This window comes from Rana temporaria, chromosome 10 (assembly GCF_905171775.1).
Source record: "Rana temporaria chromosome 10, aRanTem1.1, whole genome shotgun sequence".
Classification (NCBI taxonomy): Eukaryota; Metazoa; Chordata; class Amphibia; order Anura; family Ranidae; genus Rana; species Rana temporaria.
The window spans coordinates 139,718,526-139,745,018 of NC_053498.1; the positions used below are offsets into that span (position 1 = coordinate 139,718,526).

At 48.7% G+C, this 26,493-nt stretch overlaps 1 protein-coding gene across 4 annotated transcripts in view; it reads right to left on the reverse strand.

The window, feature by feature from the left end:
• The window catches only part of CLSTN1 (calsyntenin 1), a 112,900-nt gene that overhangs the window by 60,210 nt on the left and 26,197 nt on the right, over window positions 1-26,493 (reverse strand). For 2 of the 4 annotated variants that reach the window (XM_040326402.1, XM_040326400.1), the window contains exons 2-3: window positions 23,141-23,263; window positions 2,731-2,760 (exon numbers count right to left, since the gene is read on the reverse strand). In XM_040326402.1, the coding sequence (XP_040182336.1) occupies window positions 2,731-2,760; window positions 23,141-23,263 (153 nt within the window). The remainder of the gene's footprint in view (window positions 1-2,730; window positions 2,761-23,140; window positions 23,264-26,493) is intronic. The other 2 variants (XM_040326403.1, XM_040326401.1) reach the window with 1 other exon arrangement.

A 26,493-nucleotide genomic window follows, 5' to 3' on the forward strand; every position in this document is an offset into this window, starting at 1 on the left:
AATATCAGCGGCTCAGACATCCATTACAAAAGCTATTTAACAAGAAGGCAGAGCTGGAAGAGGTATGAGGTTTGCTCCCAATATACAATTCTAGTTATAGGAGGGCGATGCTAATAAAATACATGCATAGGGTAGGCAACTTCTAAAAAAGGATTTTACAGAGGGCCGGTGACATTGCCGTCCTGAGAGCCAGACAAGCCGGCTCTGCCCTCGTCATCAGGTTTATAGAACATTCAGGGCCAGTGTGGTGACCGGTGTTATTCTGCACTGGAAGAACGCCAGTCACCGCCAGGACACACCGACAACAACCGTTTTCTATGTGTCCTAGTCACACTGCAATGCAGCCCAGATCTACACGGCAGCGATCTGCGATAACATGCAGACATGGCGCATTTTTATCACAGCGCACTGGAAAGGATCGCATGTCATTGTACAGCAGCACAATGTACCATGTTGTACTTTTCAAATAAAGTTTGTACAAAAAAAAAAAAAGGTAAGCATCTAGCGCACAGGCCAGAGTTTGGAGACCAGTGGCATAGAGAAGTGGTTCTCAGCCCTGTCCTGAAGCGCCCACAACAGGCCATGCTTTGGGAAAATAGCTGTCCAAAACACCAAGCCATTGACTTAAAGCACCTGTGCAAGAAAAAAGGAAAACCTGCAAACATGGCCTGTTGGGGGTACTTGAGGACAGGGTTGAGAAACGCTGCCATAGATGAATGATCTGATTGGCTTTGTTCACCAACTTTATATGAGGAATTAAAGTGGTTGTAAAGGCTGAGCCCACGGTCACATTGAGCCGATTTGACATGCAAATTGACAGTCGCATCGCATGCCAAATCGGAGCCTATTGCCGGTGATCTGACGATATGGTTCCGGCTATCGAGATGGTTCCTGTAAGGACTGCACAGGCGCAATCCTTGCCGACCGAAATCTCCGAACCTCGGCCGACATCCAGGGCGACGTGGAATGAGGAAAGTGGCCAGTCGGCCTCACGTCCTCGCTCCGCTCGCTTGGCCTCCTGGCTCTTTTTTTAACATCCTCCAATCCACGGGGATGTTAAGGAATGAGCCTGGATGCCGGCCGAGGTTCGGAGATTTCTGTCGGCAAGGATTGCGCCTGCGCAGTCCTTACAGGGACCATCGCGATAGGGGAACCTTAACGACAAGTCACCGGCAATGGCACCGTCTAAATCGGTGCGACGCCGACTTTGTGGTGCTGCACCGATCCCCAAAAGTAGCTTCTGCGACACTTTTGGCGACCTGGGGGGCGATTACTATAGACATCTGTGTATGAAGTCACACAGATGTCTGTGAAAACGAGCTTGAAATCGGACGCTTTGAAATTATGCGAGTTCGACTGAAGTCGCACAATTTCAAACCCACCCTCAATATGAACGTGGCCTGTGTACAAGCTGCACCCCCCCTTACCCGAGTCCCCCCCCCCCCCCCGATCGCTGGATGAGGGCTCTCCCTCCTCGTTGGCTGAGCTGAGACAATATCAAAGAGCCAATGAGGAGAGAGCTGGGGGGACCAAGCAGCACTTAAGACCTCTTTCACACTGAAGGTCCTTTTCAGGCGTTTTAGCACTAAAAATAGCGCACCTGTAAATCGCATGAAAAGCGCCTCTCATGCCTCCCCAGTGTGAGGCCCCGTACACACGAGGAGACATGTCCGATGAAATCGGTCCGCGGACCGTTTTCATCGGACATGTCTCCTGGGATATTTTGGTCTGATGTGTGTACACACCATCAGACCAAAATCCCCGCGGACAGAGAACGCGGTGACGTGCGCAAACCAGGAAGTTCAATGCTTCCACACATGCGTCGAATCAATTCGACGCATGCGCGGGATTTCGATCCGCTGGTTAGACGTAATAACCAGCGGACATGTCCGATTAGGCGTACTAACCATCGGACATGTCCGACGGACATGTTTCCAGCGGACAAGTTTCTAAGCATGCTTAGAAACGTTTGTCCGCTGGAAACCTGTCCGCTAGGCCGTACACTAGGCCGTGGTCTGCGGACCATTTTCAGCGGACATGTCTCCTCGTGTGTACGGGGCCTGAAAGTCTGAGTGCTCTTATACTGGGGCGGTGCGTTTGCAGGCCCGGAAAAAAAGTCTTGTGCGCAGCATCTCTGGGGCGGTCCGGGAGAGCTGTATACATGGTTCCTTATCCCCCCCTGCCATTGAAATCAATGGGCAGAGCTTACGCAGCAGCACTTTGTGGGCAAGTCTTAACCTTTTCATCGGCTGCACTAGCAGCGTGAAAGGGATCTTACCGCTGTTATAGTGGCGCTTTTCGGGTGCTTCTAACCCCGCTGTGCTGTAAACCACCACAATAGTACTTACGCGGCATCCTGAAACCTAAGCAAACATACCTCAACCTAGCTAATCCAATCACTGTCCTGAAACGGATGTCTGATCGCTAGATATTTCTAATCAACATGGGGATTTCCATCACATAACAATTCATTTGGAATTAGAAAATTAAAATGATCCAAATGAAAAAAAAAAAAAATGAAAACAGAAGATTATATAAAAAAGGGATCAGAGTATCTTCTGTTTAACCCTTTCAGCGCCAGTACTGGCGAGCAACGCTCTGCAGCAGGCTGTATGGCGCTGAAGGAGCCAAGTGCTGATTCCCCATTTATTTTTTGTCGTTTTTGTTTTCAGAACCAAAAAGTTAGTGGGGTTAATAAGTCATAAGAGGAGAGAAAGAACCCGTTATCACCTTCTTTGGTGACTGTCACCTCAAAACTCTCTAAAGGGAGAGAAAATAAACCTGTGTCAGTAACATGGGAGAGAAGGTCAGATCAGAGAGACACAGAGAGAAGAAAAACCAAAACATCACAAGTTAGTTGTCCATACAAAAGGCTTAATAATCACTTGGTGTACCTGACCCGTCCTGGGCTGCTGGGGGAAGAAGAAGCAGGAATACAATGCAAACTGAGAAAACAATATAGTTATGGAGAAACACGCTGAGCCCAAAGGACCGGTCACCGGCGGTATGGTCTGTGGGCTGCGAAGTGCATCTTTTTCATGTTATTTTTATTTTAATTTTTTATCTTTTTATTAAATTTTTCTTCACAAAAAACAAACAAAACATACACATTGCACCTAATATATAATAGTTTAAAAATCCAATAAAGCAATTATTGATCCAAAGGGGAGAAATAAAAGGGGGGGGATATGGAATAAATATTAAAGCGGCTGTATACCCAGGAAAAAAAAAACTGCAAGGCAAAGGCATAATGAGCTAGTATGACTAGCATACTAGCTCATTATCAATTCCTTGCCTTAGATCGAAGAACCCGCACCGACCCTCGTTCCTCTCCTCCGCCATGATACCCGGAGTGACTTCTGGGTATCGCCGCTCCAGCGCTGTGACTGGCCGGAGCGGCGATGACGTCACTCCCGCGCATGCATGCAGAAGGGCCCGATTTTCTGCAAATATCTCCTTAAAGGAGTTGTAAAGGTACAATTTTTGTTCCCCCTAAATAGCTTCCTTTCCCTTAGTGCAGTCCTCCTTCACTTACCTCATCCTTCCATTTTGCTTTTAAATGTCCTTATTTCTTCTGAGAAATCCTCACTTCCTGTTCTTCTGTCTGGAACTCCACACAGTAATGTGAGGCTTTCTCCCTGGTGTGGAGTGTCGTGCTCGCCCTCTCCCTTGAGGGGGCAAGCAGGAGAGTCAGGACGCTCTCTACGTTGCAGATAGAGAAAGGAGCTTGTGTTAATGGGTGTCCCGACTCTCCAGTAGTCCAAGGGAGGGGGCGAGCACGACACTCCATACCAGGGAGAAGGCCTCACATTACTGTGTGGAGTTACAGACAGAAGAACAGGAAGTGAGGATTTCTCAGAAGAAATAAGGACATTTAAAAGAAAAATGGAAGGATGAGGTAAGTGAAGGAGGACTGCACTAAGGTAGGAAGCTATTTAGGGAAAAAAAAATTGTACCTTTACAACCCCTTTAAAGATTCTAACTTTTTGTTGTGCACATGTCTACCGGCCGTAGGTCCCCCTGGACAAAAAACTACGGCCGGCCGGTACTGGGTCCCCAAAATCCGGGAGATCAGGTGCACAAAGGTGACTCGAGTATAAGCCGAGGGGTGCATTTTCAGCACAACAAAAATGTGCTGAAAAACTCGGCTTATACTCGAGTATATACGGTACACTTTACATTAAGCACAATTGAATAATTATTACTAAGCCTCATTAAGGTGAGCTTGGATCCCCCAGCATTATGCAGAGCATGTTACAGCAGAGCAGCGACGGTAATGACAGCCAGCAGGGAAGATGCACTTCGTTTGTATAATCAGGTTCACCGTTTTGCCCATAAGGTTTGTTTTTTATATAACTGCCTCACGTTTCACCTGGATGGATCAGACAATTGGCACCTTCCTCAGGCCTGCCAGGTGGCAGCGTCACAATAGACCATCATTCACGGGAGAACAAAGACATGTGAGATCCCAATTTAGCAGAATGTTTGCTCTTCTCCATGCAGAACAGAGCTTTGTTCAGGACGAGACATGCGGATTCCCAGGGATGGTTTCATCAAAGGACGTCACCCAAACTCAAACAATTCCCATTCAAAGGTAATTGCAGATGTTTCCATTATTCAGCTTTTATACTGCAAGCTGGAGATCAGTCCATGGCAGCTTCCCGGGGAAGATCTCCTTACCGATCGAGAGCAAATCACAGCACACTGAACTACATAGTACTTGTCTGTATGTGATGGAGGGGGGGGGGGGTTCCAAATTCGGAGAAGAGAAAGGAAATTCCTGCAGAAGTTGGTGGACAACATAAAGCCAGAGGTTTCATTTTTTTTAAATAGGCTTCTAAATCACAAGAGACCCCTTTATACCGAGTCAAAGAAACAGATCTAGTGGTTTGCGTTGGCTCCAGTTGGGTAAGTCAATGGGAAGATTGACCCAATGGGCCAAATCCACCATCCGGACTAGTTTACCACACAGTGGATGGAAATATGAACCCCTTTCTACACATGGGCCAGCTTGAGATTTAGTCTTCTCTTTAAAAGGGTTGTAAAGGTTCCTGTTTTTTCACCTTAATGCATCCTATGCATTAACCACTTAAGCCCCGGACCAAAATGCAGCTAAAGGACCAGGCCCCTTTTTGCGATTCGGCACTGCGTCGCTTTAACCGACAATTGCGCGGTCGTGCGACGTGGCTCCCAAACAAAATTGGCGTCCTTTTTTTTCTCCACAAACAAATAGAGCTTTCTCTTGGTGGTATTTGATCATCTCTGCGGTTTTTATTTTTTGCGCTATAAACAAAAAAAGGGCGTCAATTTTGAAAAAAAAAAAACGCCAATTTTTTTACTTTTTGCTATAATAAATATCCCCCAAAAATATATAAAAAAACATTTTTTTTTCCTCAGTTTAGGCCGATACATATTCTTCTACCTATTTTTGTAAAAAAAAAAATCGCAATAAGCGTTTATCGTTGGTTTGCGCAAAATTTATAGCATTTACAAAATAGGGGACAGTTTTATTGCATTTTTTTTTTTTTTTAGTTTTTTTTTTTTTACTACTTATGGCGGCGATCAGCGATTTTTTGTGACTGCGACATTATGGCGGACACTTCAGACAATTTTGACACATTTTTTGGGACCATTGTCATCTTCACAGCAAAAAAAATGCATTAAAAATGCACGGATTACTGTGAAAATGACAATTGCAGTTTGGGAGTTAACCACAGGGGGCGCTGAAGGGGTTAAGTGTGACCTCATATGTGTTTCTAACTGTAGGGAGGTGTGACGTCATTGATTGTGGTTCTCTATAAAAGGGAACACACGATCAATGACGGCGCCACAGTGAAGAACGGGGAAGCTGTGTTGACACACAGCTCTCCCCGTTCTTCAGTTCCGTGGGACCGATCGCGGGACTCCAGCGGCGATCGGGTCCGCGAGTCCCGCGGCCACGAAGCTTCGGACCGGGTCGCGTGCACGCGACCCCACGGCTGGGTTTAAAGGGCCACGTACATGTACGTGGATGTGCCCAGCCGTGCCATTCTGCCGACGTATATCGGCGTGAATGGGTCCTTAAGTGGTTAAAGTACCTGTGCGAGAACCTGCAAACATGGCCTGTTGGGGGTACACGAGGACTGAGGTTGAGAACCACGGCTCTGATCCACCCATCTAGAGTGAGGGGCACAGATACCTTTCTGGATCGGATTGGAGGTAGGCGAGTGTAAACAAACACAAGTTTGTTTACACCCAGAGGGGTAAATAAAGGGTCCGATCAGGTCTGCCTGAAAAATAACCGACAGGTGGACCCGATTGGGCCCTTCGTGTGAAAGCGGTCCAACAGATTTGGGCATCCACAATGTAGGTCTAATACTGAATACTTTATTAACCGCTTCCCGACCGGCTCCTGCAGATGTACTGCGGCAGAATGGCTTCGCCCAAGAGAGCCACCAGAGGGCGGGCGCCCGATGCACAGCGGGGGATCCAGATGTGCGTGGCCAGCGGGCGCGATCGCGTGCACGAGCGGCAGTGATTTCTCAGCAAAATAAAGCACAGCCATGGATGGGCGTGGGAGTTTGCTTTGAATAATAGAAATTAATTACCATATATACTCGAGTATAAGCCGACTTTTTCAACACTTTTTTTAATGCTGAAAAAGCCCCCCGGCTTATACTCGAGTCTCCCGCTGTGTCATGCTGTCTTAATGGTAGTCGGCGGCCGTTCCACGCATTCGCGAGCGCGTCCACGAGAACGTATTTTTTGGTGTGTGCGATAGGGGATTATCGTGCGTTAAACGAAGACTGTGCAGGTGCCGTGGCTAGTGGAGTTGGTGTATTTGATAGGTTGACGATGTGCAGCAGAAAGACGTTCTCGTGGACGCGCACGTGCAGTACACCCGGTTGGAGAATTTGATAAGTTGGAACTTTTGACAGAACACGTCGACTGCAGTTGCATGACAAAGGTACGCGAGGCTGCAGATGGGCATTGATGAGACAGGTGGGCACAGTGAGGCTGCAGATGGGCACTGAGACAGGTGGGCACAGTGAGGCTGCAGATGGGCACTGAGACAGGTGGTCACAGTGAGGCTGCAGATGGGCACTGAGACAGGTGGTCACAGTGAGGCTGCAGATGGGCACTGAGACAGGTGGTCACAGTGAGGCTGCAGATGGGCACTGAGACAGGTGGTCACAGTGAGGCTGCAGATGGGCACTGAGACAGGTGGGCACAGTGAGGCTGCAGATGGGCACTGAGACAGGTGGGCACAGTGAGGCTGCAGATGGGCACTGAGACAGGTGGGCACCGAGACAGGTGGGCACAGTGAGGCTGCAGATGGGCACTGAGACAGGTGGGCACCGAGACAGGTGGGCACAGTGAGGCTGCAGATGGGCACCGAGACAGGTGGGCACAGTGAGGCTGCAGATGGGCACCGAGACAGGTGGGCACAGTGAGGCTGCAGATGGGCACCGAGACAGGTGGGCACAGTGAGGCTGCAGATGGGCACCGAGACAGGTGGGCACAGTGAGGCTGCAGATGGGCACCGAGACAGGTGGGCACAGTGAGGCTGCAGATGGGCACCGAGACAGGTGGGCACAGTGAGGCTGCAGATGGGCACCGAGACAGGTGGGCACAGTGAGGCTGCAGATGGGCACCGAGACAGGTGGGCACAGTGAGGCTGCAGATGGGCACCGAGACAGGTGGGCACAGTGAGGCTGCAGATGGGCACCGAGACAGGTGGGCACAGTGAGGCTGCAGATGGGCACCGAGACAGGTGGGCACAGTGAGGCTGCAGATGGGCACCGAGACAGGTGGGCACAGTGAGGCTGCAGATGGGCACCGAGACAGGTGGGCACAGTGAGGCTGCAGATGGGCACTGATGAGACAGGTGGGTACAGTGAGGCTGCGCATGGGCACAGTGAGGCTGCAGATGGGCACAGTGAGGCTGCAGATGGGCACAGTGAGGCTGCAGATGGGCACAGTGAGGCTGCAGATGGGCACCGAGACAGGTGGGCACAGTGAGGCTGCAGATGGGCACCGAGACAGGTGGGCACAGTGAGGCTGCAGATGGGCACCGAGACAGGTGGGCACAGTGAGGCTGCAGATGGGCACCGAGACAGGTGGGCACAGTGAGGCTGCAGATGGGCACCGAGACAGGTGGGCACAGTGAGGCTGCAGATGGGCACCGAGACAGGTGGGCACAGTGAGGCTGCAGATGGGCACCGAGACAGGTGGGCACAGTGAGGCTGCAGATGGGCACTGATGAGACAGGTGGGTACAGTGAGGCTGCGCATGGGCACAGTGAGGCTGCAGATGGGCACAGTGAGGCTGCAGATGGGCACAGTGAGGCTGCAGATGGGCACAGTGAGGCTGCAGATGGGCACAGTGAGGCTGCAGATGGGCACAGTGAGGCTGCAGATGGGCACAGTGAGGCTACAGATGGGCACAGTGAGGCTACAGATGGGCACAGTGAGGCTACAGATGGGCACAGTGAGGCTACAGATGGGCACAGTGAGGCTACAGATGGGCACAGGTGAGCACAGTGAGGCTGCAGATGGGCACAGTGAGGCTGCAGATGGGCACAGTGAGGCTGCAGATGGGCACTGATGAGACAGGTGGGCACAGTGAGGCTGCGCATGGGCACAGTGAGGCTGCAGATGGGCACAGGTGAGCACAGTGAGGCTGCAGATGGGCACAGTGAGGCTGCAGAAGGGCACTGATGAGACAGGTGGGCACAGTGAGGCTGCGCATGGGCACAGTGAGGCTGCAGATGGGCACAGGTGAGCACAGTGAGGCTGCAGATGGGCACTGATGACAGGTGGGTACAGCGAGGCTGCGCATGGGCAGTGATGATGCAGATGGGCACAGATGAGACAGGTGGGCACAGTGAGGCTGCGCATGGGCACAGTGAGGCTGCAGATGGGCACAGTGAGGCTGCAGATGGGCACAGTGAGGCTGCAGATGGGCACAGTGAGGCTGCAGATGGGCACTGATGACAGGTGGGTACAGCGAGGCTGCGCATGGGCAGTGAGGATGCAGATGGGCACAGATGAGACAGGTGGGCACAGTGAGGCTGCGCATGGGCACAGTGAGGCTGCAGATGGGCACAGTGAGGCTGCAGATGGGCACAGTGAGGCTGCAGATGGGCACAGTGAGGCTGCAGATGGGCACAGCGAGGCTGCAGATGGGCACAGCGAGGCTGCAGATGGGCAGTAAGGATGCAGATGGGCACAGATGAGACAGGTGGGCACATTGAGGCTGTGTATGGGCACAGTTGACCCTATTTTCCCACTTACAGTAGCGGCTGCATTTCCCACCCTAGGCTTATACTTGAGTCAATAAGTTTTCCCATTTTTTGTGGTAAAATGAGGTGCCTCGGCTTATACTCGAGTAGATACTGCAAATAGAATTTTGGTCTGTGGTTCTCACATGCAGCGTAGTTCCACTTTCAGGCTGGCCATACATTATACAATTACCTTGTTCAATTTCCTTTAGATTTACCCAGCAATGTAGTGGAAGGGCCTGTGTGACTGCATACAAATTGAACGTTTTTAGGTTTGACCTCATATTGTATGGTTTGGAAAATGTCATAATGTGTGGCCAGCCTAGGTACACCTGTGAGGCTGCCCCAAATAAGACCCCCCATGGGCCACGTTTCAGACGCAAGCTCTTCAACCCCCGCAGCTACACTCTTGCCTGTATCGGCCAATTGCACTTCTCCCATTGATGGCCACAAACATTGGCCCAGATTCAGGTAGCTTTGCGCTTTTCTTACGGAGGCGCAGCGTACCGTTTTGCCGCTGCGCCTCCGTAAATTACCTGCGCTACGCTTGATTCACGGAGAAGTAGCTCCGTAATTTGCGTGAGCGCTCCGGAAAACTGCCCGGCGTAAGCGCGCGTAATTTAAACGATCCCATAGGGGGAGTGGATCATTTAAATTAGGCTTGTTCCCGCGCCGAACATAGTGCGCATGCTCCGTCGGGAAACTTTCCCGACGTGCATTGCGGTAAATGACGTCGCAAGGACGTCATTTGCTTCAAAGTGAACGGCGTCCAGCGCCATTCACGATTCACTTACGCAAACGACGTAATTTTTCGAAAAACGCGACGCAGGAACGACAGGTATACGTAGCATTGGCTGCCCTTGCTAATAGCAGGGGCAGCCTTACGCAAAAACCGACGTACGCAAACTGCGTACGCAGGGCTCGCGTACGGTTGTGAATCTGCGTTAGTATGCAATTTGCATACTCTACGCTGACCACTACGGGAACGCCACCTAGCGGCCTGCGTAAGAATGCAGCCTAAGATATGACGGCATAAGAGCCTTATGCCAGGCATATCTTAGGCTGCAGTCGGCGTATCGAGGTTCCTGAATCAGGAGCATTCGATACGCCGGCGCAAGTAAGCAATTGCGCTGCGTAACTATGGTTACGCAGACGCAATTGCTTATTGAATCTACCCCATTATTATCAAAGCTACACGACTACTGCAAGGCACAATCTACCCCGATGTTCATTAGATTCCGGAGTCTCTGAACATCGTCGGTGAAAAAGCGAGGACTGACGTCCAATCACACGCTGATAATATTTCATGTGTTTTCTATAAAGCTGGAAAGAAGAGAGACCCAGCAGATGGCAGTGATAATAGAGCGCGGTCCTCCATTGTAGGGAAGGGCTGTGCAATGACACGGCTTCCCAGTAACAAGCATGGCTCCCTATGGCCTTGTATGGAAGAGGCATTGAGCTCCAAGGTTTTATCGGGTCCCACGGGACCACAAGTCACAGAGATACTGTATGGGGGAGACGCAAACCGCGTTATCTACACAACGCCATCAATTGGAGGGGCAGATCCGGGCGTATGACCTCATTCTTCCCGATGGTAATCAGTGAGGGGGCGTGATGAAATAATTAGCAGACACTGGGGGGGGGCGGATCAAACGGCTCCTCTGAGACACGAGTGTTAATAAAACAAATATATACATGGCAGAGGCGCCCACACACCCCGCAACCTCCTCATTAACCGTTCATCCTACACTGCATCTTAGATTGTATAATAAGCATGCACTGCACAAGAGTCATAAGACTGAACAGGGGGGGGGGGGGCCAAATCAACACCCAGCAAGTCCAATGTATGAGCTAAAGATGTCAGAATGAAAGAAATTTGCTTGATTCCCCCATCAACACCGTTAGTGTTGATAGGGCAATCCCTGCTGGAGGGAAGCCTTCCCTGCTACAGTCGCCGGCAGTAATTTCGTGAAAAATTTACAGGCTGGTTACTGTTCGACTTCAGCACAACCAGCCTGTAGATCAGGGGTGTCAAACCCAATTTCATCGTGGGCCGCATCAGCATTATGGTGGTTCTTAAAGGGGCCGGTGGTATCTAAGATTAGTTGCCTAGCGCATCCCCTCCTTCTCTCCTCTCCCCTCCCCTGCAGCAACTGCCTGATCCTATCATGTCACTATGGAGCAAAATCTCTCAGGAATGAAGGCAAAAGGGGGTCCAACCCGGTACTAGCAAGGTGTACCTAATAAAGGGTGTCCAACCGGATTCTGGCAAGGTGTACCTAACAAAGGGGGTCCAACCCAGTACTAGCAAGGTGTACCTAATAAAAGGGGTCCAACCGGATACTGGCAAGGTGTACCTAATAAAGGGGGTCCAACCGGATACTGGCAAGGTGTACCTAATAAAGGGGGTCCAACCCAGTACTGGCAAGGTGTACCTAATAAAGGGGGTCCAAGCCAGTACTGGCAAGGTGTACCTAATAAAGGGGGTCCAACCGGGTACTGGCAAGGTGTACCTAATAAAGGGGGTCCAACCGGGTACTGGCAAGGTGTACCAACCCAGTACTGGCAAGGTGAACCTAATAAAGGGGGTCCAACTGGGTACTGGCAAGGTGTACCTAATAAAGGGGGTCCAACCGGGTACTGGCAAGGTGTACCTAATAAAGTGGGTCCAACCCGGTACTGGCAAGGTGTACCTAATAAAGGGGGTCCAACCCGGTACTAGCAAGGTGTACCTAATAAAGGGGGTCCAACCGGATACTGGCAAGGTGTACCTAAGAAAGGGGGTCCAACCGGATACTGGCAAGGTGTACCTAATAAAGGGGGTCCAACCGGATACTGGCAAGGTGTACCTAATAAAGGGGGTCCAACCCAGTACTGGCAAGGTGTACCTAATAAAGGGGGTCCAAGCCAGTACTGGCAAGGTGTACCTAATAAAGGGGGTCCAACCGGGTACTGGCAAGGTGTACCTAATAAAGGGGGTCCAACCGGGTACTGGCAAGGTGTACCAACCCAGTACTGGCAAGGTGAACCTAATAAAGGGGGTCCAACTGGGTACTGGCAAGGTGTACCTAATAAAGGGGGTCCAACCGGGTACTGGCAAGGTGTACCTAATAAAGTGGGTCCAACCCGGTACTGGCAAGGTGTACCTAATAAAGGGGGTCCAACCCGGTACTAGCAAGGTGTACCTAATAAAGGGGGTCCAACCCGGTACTAGCAAGGTGTACCTAATAAAGGGGGTCCAACCGGATACTGGCAAGGTGTACCCAATAAAGGGGGTCCAACCCAGTACTGGCAAGGTGTACCTAATAAAGGGGGTCCAACCCAGTACTGGTCGAGGTGTACCTAATAAAGGGGGTCCAACCCAGTACTGGCAAGGTGTACCCAATAAAGGGGGTCCAATCCAGTACTGGCAAGGTGTACCTAACAAAGGGGGTCCAACCGGGTACTGGCAAGGTGTACCTAATAAAGGGGGTCCAACCCAGTACTGGCAAGGTGTACCTAATAAAGTGTCCTGGGAGTGTATATCTTTTTATACCTCATACATCTCCTATAAAACGACCGGTAATAAGTGTAAACTTGTCATCTCCAGGCAGGTTATAGGACTATGAAGCCCGGAGTGCTTTGCTCTACACAAGATATAAATCAAGGCAGTAAAATCTATTTGTGAGAATCGGAGGCGAAGCATTTATCAGTGCAGAGTGTATTGGCATTTATCAGTGCAGAGTGTATTGGCATTTATCAGTGCAGAGTGTATTGGCATTTATCAGTGCAGAGTGTATTGGCATTTATCAGTGCAGAGTGTATTGGCATTTATCAGTGCAGAGTGTATTGGCGGCTCAGAATCTGAACACTAAGGCCCCATTCACACCTAGGCGTTTTTACGCCTGAAGCGCACTGCTCACAAACGCCAGAGGGGAGAATTAACATTATTCCCTATGGTGACTGTTCACACCTGAACGCCTAAACGCCCAAACGCCTGTCGCGCGAAGCTCAAACAAGTCCCGGACCTTTTTTTGTCGCGCGAATCGTGCGACAGAGGCGTTTGAGCGTTTTTTTTCCCCCATAGAAAGTAATGGGAAACGCGCGTATTGAGCGTATCGCGCGACAACGGGCGTTTGCTATGGGCGTTTCGTCGCTTTAATCAATAGAACTTGTCGCCCATGCAGAAGATTAAAAAAAATCTACCAACATAGCAACAAGTGATGAAAAGATGATAATTTTTCCTATTGGCTAAAATAAGAAACGCCGAAGTACAAAAACGTCGCACGACGCTGTATGCAAACGCGCAAATAAGCATGAATACGCGCAAAAAAAAAACGCCCGAAAAAACGACCGAACGCCCTACGCTCAGGTGTGAATGCAGCCTTACACAGCACAGAATAATATTGGGGGGATGGAGAAGAGGATCCCAGGTGGGATATGGGGAGCTTTGATTGTCTGATCACATGATTCAGTCTGCAGTAAGACCGGCGATGATCTCCTCCTCATTGACATTCCAGGCACATCGCCCCGTCCTACTCCCAGCAAGCTCGGAGTCCTCTGCCGGGTCTCTTCAAGGAGGTCGTCTTTCATTCCTTTTTAACATGTGAAAACGGTGTCATCAATAAGCCCCAGGAAGGAGGGGGAGCTGTTGGGATCCATTCAAGTTCCTTACATCCAAGTCCAGCATTGCCGGTGACACATGAATAGAATAAATCTGCCCTTTGTAGATTGGAATGGAGGACCTCCAGCCCAACCCCGCCACATTGCAAAAAAAAAATAAAAAAAAATATATATAGTTGATTAGGTCTATGAGCTCCTTTCACAAATGTATGTGTCCCGTCACATGATCCACGCTAAAGGGAAGGGTCAACCAGTCTGAACTTCCACCTCTCAGCTTGGCAGAGATCCTGCGATCGAAGGTCCACCGGCGATCGAAGGTCCAAGTGCCTCGGCCCTCACACATGTAGCCAGTACTGGAGCAAGTTTCCCCACGTTAATGTAAATAATTCAGCTCTTCTAATACTCTAAACAGGGCTTGACAAACACCAGGCGCCAGGTAGCAATGGCAACAAGAAAATATTGTCCTGGTGCCTTGGCTGCCGCACACTGCCCGGATCCCATCTCCGGTTGCCCATCTGCAGGCCCGGGACCAGCATAGTTGGTGCCACCAGGTAGAGGGGAGAGCGGACACGGGTCTACTCTCCTCCCCTTATTGTTGTTGACCCAGAAGTGACGTCACTTGCGGGTCTCCGTTGCCATGCAGTGCGATGGGCATTACATTCAGTGGAGCACATAGGAGACATGCGGGATCTTTTACACACTGGAGGTCTCATTAACTGCTTGCCGACCAGCCGCCGCAGTTATATGGCGGCAGGTCGGGTCTGCTGGGCGAGAGCACGTAGCTATACGTTACCTTGCCCAGCAGCCGGGCACACGTCACCTCGCTCCCGTGCCCGGCGGGCGCGATCGCCGCCGGGCACACGCGATCGCTCGTTAAAGAGCGAGGACGGGGAGCTGTGTGTGTAAACACACAGCTCCTGGTCCTGTCAGGGAGAGAAATGCTGATCTTCTGTTTATACAATGTATGAACAGCGATCCGTCATTTCCCCATTTCAGTCCATCCCCCCCCTACAGTTAGAACACACCCAGGGAACATACTTAACCCTTCCCCGCTCCCTAGTGTGGCATTCCCTGCCAGTGGCATTTTTATAGTAATCCAATGCATTTTTATAGCACTGATCGCTATAAAAATGCCAACGGTCCCAAAAATGTGTCAAAAGTGTCCGCCATGTCGCAGTACCGAAAAAAAAAAAAAAAACGCTGATCGCCGCCATTACTAGTAAAACAAAAAAACATTAATAAAAATGCCATAAAAATACCCCCTATTTTGTAAACGCTATAACTTTTGCGCAAACCAATCAATAAACGCTTATTGCGATTTTTTTTTATACGAAAAATATGAAGAAGAATACGTATCGGCCTAAACTGAGGAGAAAAAATTATTTTTTTATATATTTTTGGGGGATATTTATTATAGCAAAAAGTATAAAATATTATTTTTTTTCAAAATTGTCGCTCTATTTTTGTTTACAGCGTAAAAACTAAAAAACGCAGAGGTGATCAAATACCACGAAAAGAAAGCTCTATTTGTGAAGAAAAAAGGATGCCAATTTTGTTTGGGAGCCACGTCGCACGACCTCGCAATTGTCAGTTAAAGCGACGCAGTGGCGAATCGCAAAAAGTGCTCTGGTCTTTGACCAGCAATATGGTCCGGGGGTTAAGTGGTTAACCACCTTCCGCCCGCCATATAGGAAAACGACGGCTGAGGTGTGGTTCTACTGTTCTGGGATGAGGTCATATGGCGTCGTCCAACGCTCACGTCGGGAGCTCGCAACGTGGGGATCGGCGGTGCACTGTGTCCCCGGCACATAGCACTTCCCCGATCTCGGTAAAGAGCCAATGACGCAGCCATTTACCCATGCGATCAGCTGTGTCCAATCACAGCTCATCACATGTAAACAAGGAAATTCTGGTTATTGGCTTTCCTCTCCTCACACTGACAGTGTAAGTTGAGAAGAGCCGATCAGGGGAGATCGGCACAGATATTCTGTGCCCGATTATTAGTGCAACTCATCAGCACCCACCAGTGCAGCCCCATCAGCGCCCACCAGTGCAGCCCCATCAGCGCCCACCAGTGCAGCCCCATCAGCACAGGAGAAAAATGTACTTCTTTTCCATCAGAAACTAAGAAAAGCATATTTTTTTCTAAATTCAGTCTTTTTTAAACCCAGTGGCAATTCAATACTATGGCGTCATTGGGAGAATTGTATCCCATTATTGGAGTGACTGGGCCCCATTGTTATTGTTATTGGGAGAAATTGTGTCCAATCATGGGTGTCATTGGGAGGCATTGTGCCCCTTTATTGAGGTCAGTGAGGGGAATTATGCCCCATTGTTGGTATCAGTGGATGAAATAGTGCCCCAAGGGCCACATAAAAGCAAGCAAAGGGCCGCATCTGGCCCCCAGGGCCACAGTTTGGAGACCACTGCTCTAAAACGTATTCAGTCCAATGGGACCGATTGCATAGTGGTAAGCTGAGGCAATGTTTTAGTTAAAAATGTATTTAAAATAAATAAATAAAAAACACAAAATACGGGGAGCGTTAAAATTGAAAACATAAAATACATAAAACATAAAAAAATAAAAATTAATAGAAAAAACGTATAATACAGGGAGCAGTAAAATAAAAAAATAAAAAAAACATAAAATATATAAAAATAAATATTTTAAAAACAAAACTACAGGGAGCGGTAAAATCAAAAACACACTATATATATATATATATATATATATATATATATATATATAGTTTTAACATATAAGGAAACGTTGGTCCTCCATATTGCTGATGTTCTAAGGAAAGGCTGTTAAATCACTAAGAGCCCTTTCACACTGGAAACGCCTATAGCGGAGCGTTAAAATAGCGGTAAAACAACGCTATTTTACCGTGATTTTACAGCGTTTTCAATTAGTTTTTGGAGCGTTTTTTTCAGCGCTCAAACACTGCTCCAAAGATGCTGCTTGCAGGACTTTTCTCAACGCTCCTCCAGCGCAACGCCTCATTGTGAAAGGGTCCATTGAGATGCATTGGGAGCGTTTTATTAGCGCAATTTTTACCGCGAAAACACGGCAAAAAAAGCCGCAATGTAAAAGGGCTCTAAAGGTCCAAGCTATTCCCCTCCTTAGCCCCGTCGCCACTTACAGAAAGTATTGGTAAAATCCGAACATCGCCATCATTCCATATAAATACAGCTTATCTGTCTTTTTTATTTTTTCCACCAATCGCTGTTACCTGCTGTTTTGCAGAACTCCGCAGACTGCGTATAAATAGCGAGTTAATGGAAAGTCTGGAAAACGGTGAACTTGATAGCATCGCTAATGGAAATAGCCGTGGATCACAGGCTATGTTTATCACTGGGAAAGCCACAAATCCCCACGGGTAATCTTCTAATTCTCCTACTACAAGTTTATACCGAAGCCGGGGGCGGGCAGGACGGCGCAGATAACTGGAATAATAGAAATGGGTGTGGGCGCATCCAGAGCTCAAAATATGGTGACTGAATGGCAGGGATTAAATTGGGGAACTTTTTTTAAACAAGCGGGTCCATCTGCAATGTAACATAATGCACCACAGTAAAAAAAAAAAAAAAAAAAATCTTAAAAATAATTTTTATATATATAAAAAAATAAATTAACGAAAAAAGGAAGAGATTTTCTTATATTTGTGGGCTCCCAGCCCACGAGGACAGGCAATAAAATAGCTTAAAAGATTAAAGCCCCCCCCCCCCCCCCCCTTTTTTTCTGCCCATATATGGTGATGCCAGCCTCCTCTACCTCCCCCCTACATCTGTAACGAACCGTCCCGAGTGCTTTCGTCATATACCGCTTCCTCCAGTCTGAGGGCCGGATTCAGAAAGAAGTTACGCTGGCGTATCTATTGATACTCCGCGTAACTTCTAGGATGCGCCGACGTATCTTTTTTCTGTATTCAGAAAACAAGATACAACGGAATTTTGCGAAGATCCGACTGGCGTAAGTCTCTTACGCCGTCGGATCTTAGTTGCATATTTACGCTGGCCGCTAGGTGGCGCTTCCGTCGATTAACGCGAGGAATATGCAAATTAGGTAGATACGCCGATTCAGAAACGTACGTCCGCCCACCCGGCGCATTTGACGTCGTTTACGTTAGGCTTTTTCCGGCGTAAAGTTACCCCTGCTATATGAGGCGTATCCTATGTTAAGTATGGACGTCGGGCCAGCGTCGAATTTTCCGTCGATAAAGCTGCAACATAATACATTTTTGGTTTTGGGTTGAATATCGCTTTGAGAATTACGGTACAAAAACTCTGCATTTCCGACTCTCACTCTGCTGGGTACAGGAGGCACAGGCTAATTTCTCACCCTGAACAGTCATGCATGTGCAACCTAACATTTGAAGTGCAATTTAATAGCATTGTAAAATCCACCAGAAAAAAAAAGAAAAAGAAAGAAAAAGAAAGAGAAAAAGAAAGAGAAAAAGAAAGAGAAAGAGAAAAAGAAAGAGAAAAAGAAAGAGAAAAAGAAAAAGAAAGAGAAAAAGAAAGAGAAAAAGAAAGAGAAAAAGAAAGAGAAAAAGAAAGAGAAAAAGAAAGAGAAAAAGAAAGAGAAAAAGAAAGAGAAAAAGAAAGAGAAAAAGAAAGAGAAAAAGAAAGAGAAAAAGAAAGAGAAAAAGAAAGAAAGAAAGAGAGAAAGAAAGAGAGAAAGAAAGAGAAAAAGAAAGAGAGAAAGAAAGAGAAAAAGAAAGAGAAAAAGAAAGAGAAAAAGAAAGAGAAAAAGAAAGAGAAAAAGAAAGAGAAAAAGAAAGAGAAAAAGAAAGAGAAAAAGAAAGAGAAAAAGAAAGAGAAAAAGAAAGAGACAAAGAAAGAGAAAAAGAAAGAGAAAAAGAAAGAGAAAAAGAAAGAGAAAAAGAAAGAGAAAAAGAAAGAGAAAAAGAAAGAGACAAAGAAAGAGAAAAAGAAAAAGAAAGAAAAAGAAAGAGAAAGAAAGAAAAAAAGAAAGAAAAAGAAAGAGAAAAAGAAAGAAAAAGAAAGAGAAAGAAAAAGAAAGAAAAAAAGAAAAAAAGAGAAAGAAAGAAAAAGAAAAAAAGAGAAAGAAAGAAAAAAAGAGAGAAAAAGAAAGAAAGGGTCCTTTCACACTAGCGGACCGTTCGTCCGCTCATTACAGGTCCGTTAACGGACTTGTAATGAATCCCTATGGGATCGCGTCCGTTAGCGGATGGAGCATCCGCAACAGTCGGGATCCGCTTTCCCGAACGGAAGAAACCCTATTTTTCTTCCGTTCAGCGGGACGGACCGGATGCAGACGGACAGACGGTCCGTCTGCATCCGGTCCCCCATAGGGGACAGCGGAGCAGAGACAGGGCGGTCCCTGCACTGTGTGCGGGGACCGCCCTATCCGCCGACAGCTCAGCGGGGATCCCCGCTGAGCTTTGGTGGACACACGGAGCGGACCCAGAAACGGTCCGCTCCGTGTGAAAGAGCCCAAAGAAAAAGAGAAAGAAAGAAAAAGAAAGAAAGAAAGAAAGAAAGAAAGAAAGAAGAAAGAAGAAAGAAGAAAGAAAGAAAAGGAAAAAAGAAAAAAAGAAAGAAAGAGAAAAAGAAAGAAAGAAAGAAAGAAAAAGAAAGAAAGAAAGAAAAAGAAAGAAAGAAAGAAAAAGAAAGAAAGAAAGAAGAAAGAAGAAAGAAGAAAGAAAAGGAAAAAAGAAAAAAGAAAGAAAGAGAAAAAGAAAGAGGAAGAAAGAAAAAGAGAAAGAAAGAAAAAGAAAGAAAAAGAAAGAAGAAAGAAGAAAGAAAAAGAAGAAAGAAAAGGAAAAAAGAAAAAAGAAAGAAGAAAGAAAGAAAGAAAGAAAAAGAAAAAAGAAAGAAGAAAGAAGAAAGAAAGAAAGAAAAAGAAAAAAGAAAAAGAAAGAAAAAGAAAGAAGAAAGAAAGAGAAAGAAAGAGAAAGAAAAAGAAAGAAAAAGAAAGAAAGAAAAAGAAAGAAAAAGAAAGAAAGAAAAAGAAAGAAAAAGAAAGAAAAAGAAAGAAAAAGAAAGAAAAAGAAAAAAAAAGAAAGAGAAAGAAAAAGAAAGAAAAAAAAAAAAAGAAAAAATGTATTGAAGAGAAAGAAAAAAAAATAGCATTCTCAGGAATCAAGGGCAGGTTTATACCAATGGCGATTCGGAGTCTCAACTATTTAGTATCATACGTTCCCAAGCAGAGAGACCCGCTGACAGTCTACTCCACCGCAGATGTATGCAGGAGCCTAAACCCGAGCTGTGTCCAATGTGCTGAGCGGCAGCTAAGCAGCTTAGTGTGTCTGTGCAATCGGATCTCGCATAAAAACATTTCAAGCGTACTTAATGGGCTTCTCACAATTTACACTCCACAAAACACCTACTGCAGAGGCCGGGACAAAGCCCCAGCTATTTGTCAGCGGGGGGGGGGGGGGGGGGGGGCAGAACAAGGCCATATTGTTTACTACAGGGAGACCAAGGAGCCTCTCTGATTCAATGCCCATGGAATGTGTCCCTCGTCAGCGTCACAGATTTCTGTGGAATGAGAGAAAATACATTTCTGGGCGACATTTGCAAACGATTCGAGGAATCCGAAAATGTATCATCCATCCAAGACCCCCCACAGATGCAGCAGTTGATAAGGGCATTAAGAATTTGTCACTTTGTGTAGTTAGAGGCAGAAAAATCTGTATGATGAACTTACAAAAAGGACCCTCCTCCCCCACCCTGGTCCCGCTGACCTGTTGTGTGACGATCTCCTGTTCTGAGCCCCGGTTTCGCTGCATCAGGGGTCCCATCTAAACATGTGTATATGTATGTACATGTATTAAAGTTTGTTTATGTGCCTCAGATCATTTCTCCCAACACAGGAGGCTGGTGGGAATGGACAGCAATGAGTAATAAAGCACAGGATTAGCCCAAGGGTTATTTTATACATTCATTACTTTATCTCATCAAAATAATCGGCACGGCTATGGAATATTTTCTTTTGCATGGACTTTTAACTTTTGTAAGCTTCTATTTTTAATGAAGTATTATTTTATCTCCTGAAGCGTTTCTTTTATCACAAGCTCAAATGACTCTTTATTGTGCCACTTCAATAAATGCCTCCTAGAATCTCATAGTTCTCACCGTCCTGAGGCCAGACGGATTTTCATACTTGTAATCACCTTTTGTGAATTGATCTTTGATACAGAATCCAAAAGAAAGCGACTAAGATGATGTCCACACAGCAAATTCAGTGCAATAACATGGAAATCATATTTAAAATGATAAAATCAGAGCAGGAAAGACTGAAAAATTGATAAAACTGGCAAATAACAGAGATAATGTTACCACATATTCTGCTATTGTGAACTGATACCAATAGAGTAAAAAATGGAAACCAAAAATGAGAGAGGAGATGAGAACGAGAGCACGCAAGAGCGAGAGGGAGAGCAAAAGGGCACGAGGGAGAGCGAGCGAGCGCTACGAAAGAGCGAGCGAGCGCTTTGAAAGAGCGAGAGCTACGTATAAGAGCGAGCGAGCGCTACGAAAGAGAGCGAGCGAGAGCTACGAAAGAGCGCGAGCGAGAGCTACGAAAGAGAGCGAGCGAGAGCTACGAAAGAGAGCGAGCGAGAGCTACGAAAGAGAGCGAGCGAGAGCTACGAAAGAGAGCGAGCGAGCGCTACGAAAGAGAGCGAGCGAGCGCTACGAAAGAGAGCGAGCGAGCGCTACGAAAGAGAGCGAGCGAGAGCTACGAAAGAGAGCGAGCGAGAGCTACGAAAGAGAGCGAGCGAGAGCTACGAAAGAGAGCGAGCGAGAGCTACGAAAGAGAGCGAGCGAGAGCTACGAAAGAGAGCGAGCGAGAGCTACGAAAGAGAGCGAGCGAGAGCTACGAAAGAGAGCGAGCGAGAGCTACGAAAGAGAGCGAGCGAGAGCTACGAAAGAGAGCGAGCGCTACGAAAGAGAGCGAGCGCTACGAAAGAGAGCGAGCGCTACGAAAGAGAGCGAGCGCTACGAAAGAGAGCGAGCGCTACGAAAGAGAGCGAGCGCTACGAAAGAGAGCGAGCGCTACGAAAGAGAGCGAGCGCTACGAAAGAGAGCGAGAGCTACGAAAGAGAGCGAGCGCTACGAAAGAGAGCGAGAGCTACGAAAGAGCGAGAGCTACGAAAGAGCGAGAGCTACGAAAGAGAGCGAGAGCTACGAAAGAGAGCGAGCGAGAGCTACGAAAGAGAGCGAGCGAGAGCTACGAAAGAGAGCGAGCGAGAGCTACGAAAGAGAGCGAGCGAGAGCTACGAAAGAGAGCGAGCGAGAGCTACGAAAGAGAGCGAGCGAGAGCTACGAAAGAGAGCCAGCGAGAGCTACGAAAGAGAGCCAGCGAGAGCTACGAAAGAGAGCCAGCGAGAGCTACGAAAGAGAGCCAGCGAGAGCTACGAAAGAGAGCCAGCGAGAGCTACGAAAGAGAGCCAGCGAGAGCTACGAAAGAGAGCCAGCGAGAGCTACGAAAGAGAGCCAGCGAGAGCTACGAAAGAGAGCCAGCGAGAGCTACGAAAGAGAGCCAGCGCTACGAAAGAGAGCCAGCGAGAGCTACGAAAGAGAGCCAGCGCTATTAAAGAGGGGGTGCTATGAAAGAGAGGGGGTGCTATGAAAGAGAGAGCGCGCTATGGAAGAGAGGGAGAGAGTGTGAGAGAGCCATGAAAGAGAGAGAACGAGAGCAAAATAAAGTGCGTTATCATCAATAACATCCACCCAGATGCGCACACATTAGTATATTAGCCTGTCCACTGCCATGTGTTTTTCCCAGAAATAAGATTATATGAACAATTTGCTGGTAAACGGAGTGGAAGAATTGGAAGAGCGCTCCCCGGTCAGATGTGAGGTGCTGTCTCTGGCAGTCAGAGGCTTGGGAAGCCGGGGGGCGAGGAAGCCATTGAGGCAGAACACTCCAATGTGATCATTCAGCAATGACGAGGCACAGCGGCCAGTGACTTGACGTGCGTGGATGCCGGTATGCCAGGCTGGGAGCCAGCTTCATCACTGCCAATTAGCCAAGCTCTGCATCAAATACTCTCACTGTGTCCGGAGTCACGTGGGCTCCAGGCCCAACATCGAGAGACAATTGTTATGCAACAACGTGCAGAGATCACAGCAAGCAATTTAAGGTTAGCAATAAAAAAAAAGACAAAAGGCTACAACGTATCTATATTATAAAACAGACAAAAATAAAATATCAGCGCAACACATCATTGGGTTTATTTTACAATTCAGATCCAACATAAGAGAAAAGGCGGCCCCAGAACACACTGATAAGACGGGTCATACCTGCATAGCGTAGGGGGGCATCTTTGTCTAGCGCTATAAGAGGAGGGTCTAGCAAGACGGCATTGTCGTTCTCCGTTACGATCCCGTGGTACGTGGTTTCGATCCATGGTTTATGCTTGTTAACTAAAAGAAAGAAAAAGAAAAAGAAAATTAGGACAATGTATTTTTTAACCACATTGAAGTTGGGCTATTTTCATACAGTATTAGGACTTTAATAAAATGGTATTAATTATTAACCCTCATTGTCCCAGGAAAATAGCTACATTGCCCCCGACTCCGAGCGCACAAAGCCAATCACACCGATCCCTGCGCTACAGGAGCTTACAATCTAATGACTCTAGCCATGTAGAGACCAGTGGCAGCTGCTGCTCCAAATTTTTGGGGGGGCAAAAACAATTTTTTTTTTTTTAAAACTCAATTGCAACCACTGCGCCCATCATACGCAGCCACTGCGCCCCATCATACGCAGCCACTGCGCCCCATCATACGCAGCCACTGCGCCCCATCATACGCAGCCACTGCGCCCCATCATACGCAGCCACTGCGCCCCATCATAGGCAGCCACTGCGCCCCATCATAGGCAGCCACTGCGCCCCATCATAGGCAGCCACTGCGCCCCATCATAGGCAGCCACTGCGCCCCATCATAGGCAGCCACTGGGCCCCATCATACGCAGCCACTGGGCCCCTTCATACGCAGCCACTGCGCTCATCATACGCAGCCACTGCGCCCATCATACGCAGCCACTGCGCCCATCATACGCAGCCACTGCGCCCATCATACGCAGCCACTGCGCCCATCATACGCAGCCACTGCGCCCATCATACGCAGCCACTGCGCCCATCATACGCAGCCACTGCGCCCATCATACGCAGCCACTGCGCCCATCATACGCAGCCACTGCCGGTCATTTCCCGTATGCAGATAATGAACATATTCTGATGTGATGCACCAGATGTGTCAGTTTCTATTCAGAGTATAAAAATGTCAAAATAAAATAAAAGCTAGAAATGACTTCTACTTATCCTGCCAGTCCCATGAGGAAGGCAATTATAAGTAATTTGATTGCTTTTCTTTAATTTAATTTATTTAAAAATCAGACGGCTCTCTCATTTAGTTACATTGCTGCTGAATGAGACGACTTTCTCACTAGGTCATTTCAAGGGATAGATGTCCATTTAAACCTCTCAGAGTGTGAAGACTTAAACACTGGAAATTGTTGGGGGTACAATTTTGTCTGATGCCTTACCCAGCCACAGTCTCGCGCCGGCGCCTCACCCAGCCACAGTCTCGCGCCGGCGCCTCACCCAGCCACAGTCTCGCGCCGGCGCCTCACCCAGACACAGTCTCGCGCCGGCGCCTCACCCAGACACAGTCTCGCGCCGGCGCCTCACCCAGACACAGTCTCGCGCCCGCCTCACCCAGACACAGTCTCGCGCCCGCTTTACCCAGCCACAGTCTCGCGCCCGCTTTACCCAGCCACAGTCTCAGGCCGGCCTTACCCAGCCACAGTCTCACGCCCGCTTTACCCATCCACAGTCTCACGCCCGCTTTACCCATCCATAGCCTCATGCTCGCTTTAACAGTCTATTGCCTCATGCTGGATAATCAGATTCAAAGATTCATGACAGGTCATTCTTTTGAACGCTTCTTTGGTAAAAAGACACCCAAAATGTGTGTGGATGTATCAAATGACGGGTGCATAACATCTAATCAGGGGAACGTGTGTGAACAGGCAGGAAACCAGACATGTCAGATAGGCAATATTTGCTGCAAGGATTTGTTAGGTAATGGAAAAACAAACTCACCTGACACATCAAACAGCAAACCACTGGCAATGATAAATTTAATGACTCTCATCCCCCCCCCCCCTATTCAGCAAACTCCCTAATGGACCAATCCAGGTGCTCATCAAAGCACACTCACGCCTAATAACCACCAGCAATTGTGGTCATTATGTCTTCATGTAGCAACAGACATCCTTATTTATATAGTACTGTATACAACTAAGGTGGGGGTGTCTGCAGTCTGAGCTACAGCAACATGCACACAATGTATTCTTCATTGGGGAGAGGTGATTGGGGGTTCTCCATTGGGGGAAAGGTGATGGGGGGGTTCTCCATTGGGGGAGAGGTGACGGGGGGTTCTCCATTGGGGGGGAAGGTGATGGGGGGTTCTCCATTGGGGGGGAAGGTGATGGGGGGTTCTCCATTGGGGGAGAGGTGATGGGGGGTTCTCCATTGGGGGAGAGGTGATGGGGGGTTCTCCATTGGGGGAGAGGTGACGGGGGGTTCTCCATTGGGGGAGAGGTGACGGGGGGTTCTCCATTGGGGGAGAGGTGACGGGGGGTTCTCCATTGGGGGAGAGGTGACGGGGGGTTCTCCATTGGGGGAGAGGTGATGGGGGGTTCTCCATTGGGGGGGGAAGGTGATGGGGGGTTCTCCATTGGGGGGGGAAGGTGATGGGGGGTTCTCCATTGGGGGAGAGATGATGGGGGGTTCTCCATTGGGGGAGAGGTGACGGGGGTTCTCCATTGGGGGAGAGGTGACGGGGGTTCTCCATTGGGGGAGAGGTGACGGGGGGTTCTCCATTGGGGGAGAGGTGATGGGGGGTTCTCCATTGGGGGAGAGGTGACGGGGGGTTCTCCATTGGGGGAGAGGTGACGGGGGTTCTCCATTGGGGGAGAGGTAATGGGGGGTTCTCCATTGGGGGAGAGGTGATGGGGGGGGTTCTCCATTGGGAAACCGCGGCAATATGCCTCTGCAGAGGCGCATTCGGGCGGTATTGACCCTTTATCGGCCGCTAGCGGGGGTTAATACTGCACTGCTAGCGGCCGAATCCCACGGCTAATTCGACGGTATAGCGCCGCTATTTTTCCCATCATCTGGAACTCGCTATCCCCTACACTTGGTACCTTCAGGCGATCCCTGAAAACTCACCTCTTCAGGGAAGCCCATCACGTCTCCAACTAATCTATTACCACTTCCATCAGCTCAATCCCCACAGTTACAACTTTTTGTACCACCTGCTCCACCCTAAGAGCGACACGGAGGGGGGGGGGGAGAAGAGCGACACGGACGGGGGGGGGGGAGAGAAGAGCGCCACAGACGGGGGGGGGGGGGGGAGAGAAGAGCGCCACAGACGGGGGGGGGGGGGGGGGGGAGAGAAGAGCGCCACAGACGGGGGGGGGAGAGAAGAGCGCCACAGACGGGGGGGGGAGAGAAGAGCGCCACAGACGGGGGGGGAGAGAAGAGCGCCACAGACGGGGGGGGGGGAGAAGAGCGCCACAGAACGGGGGGGGGGGGGGGGAGAGAAGAGCGCCAGACGGGGGGGGGAGAGAAGAGCGCCACAGA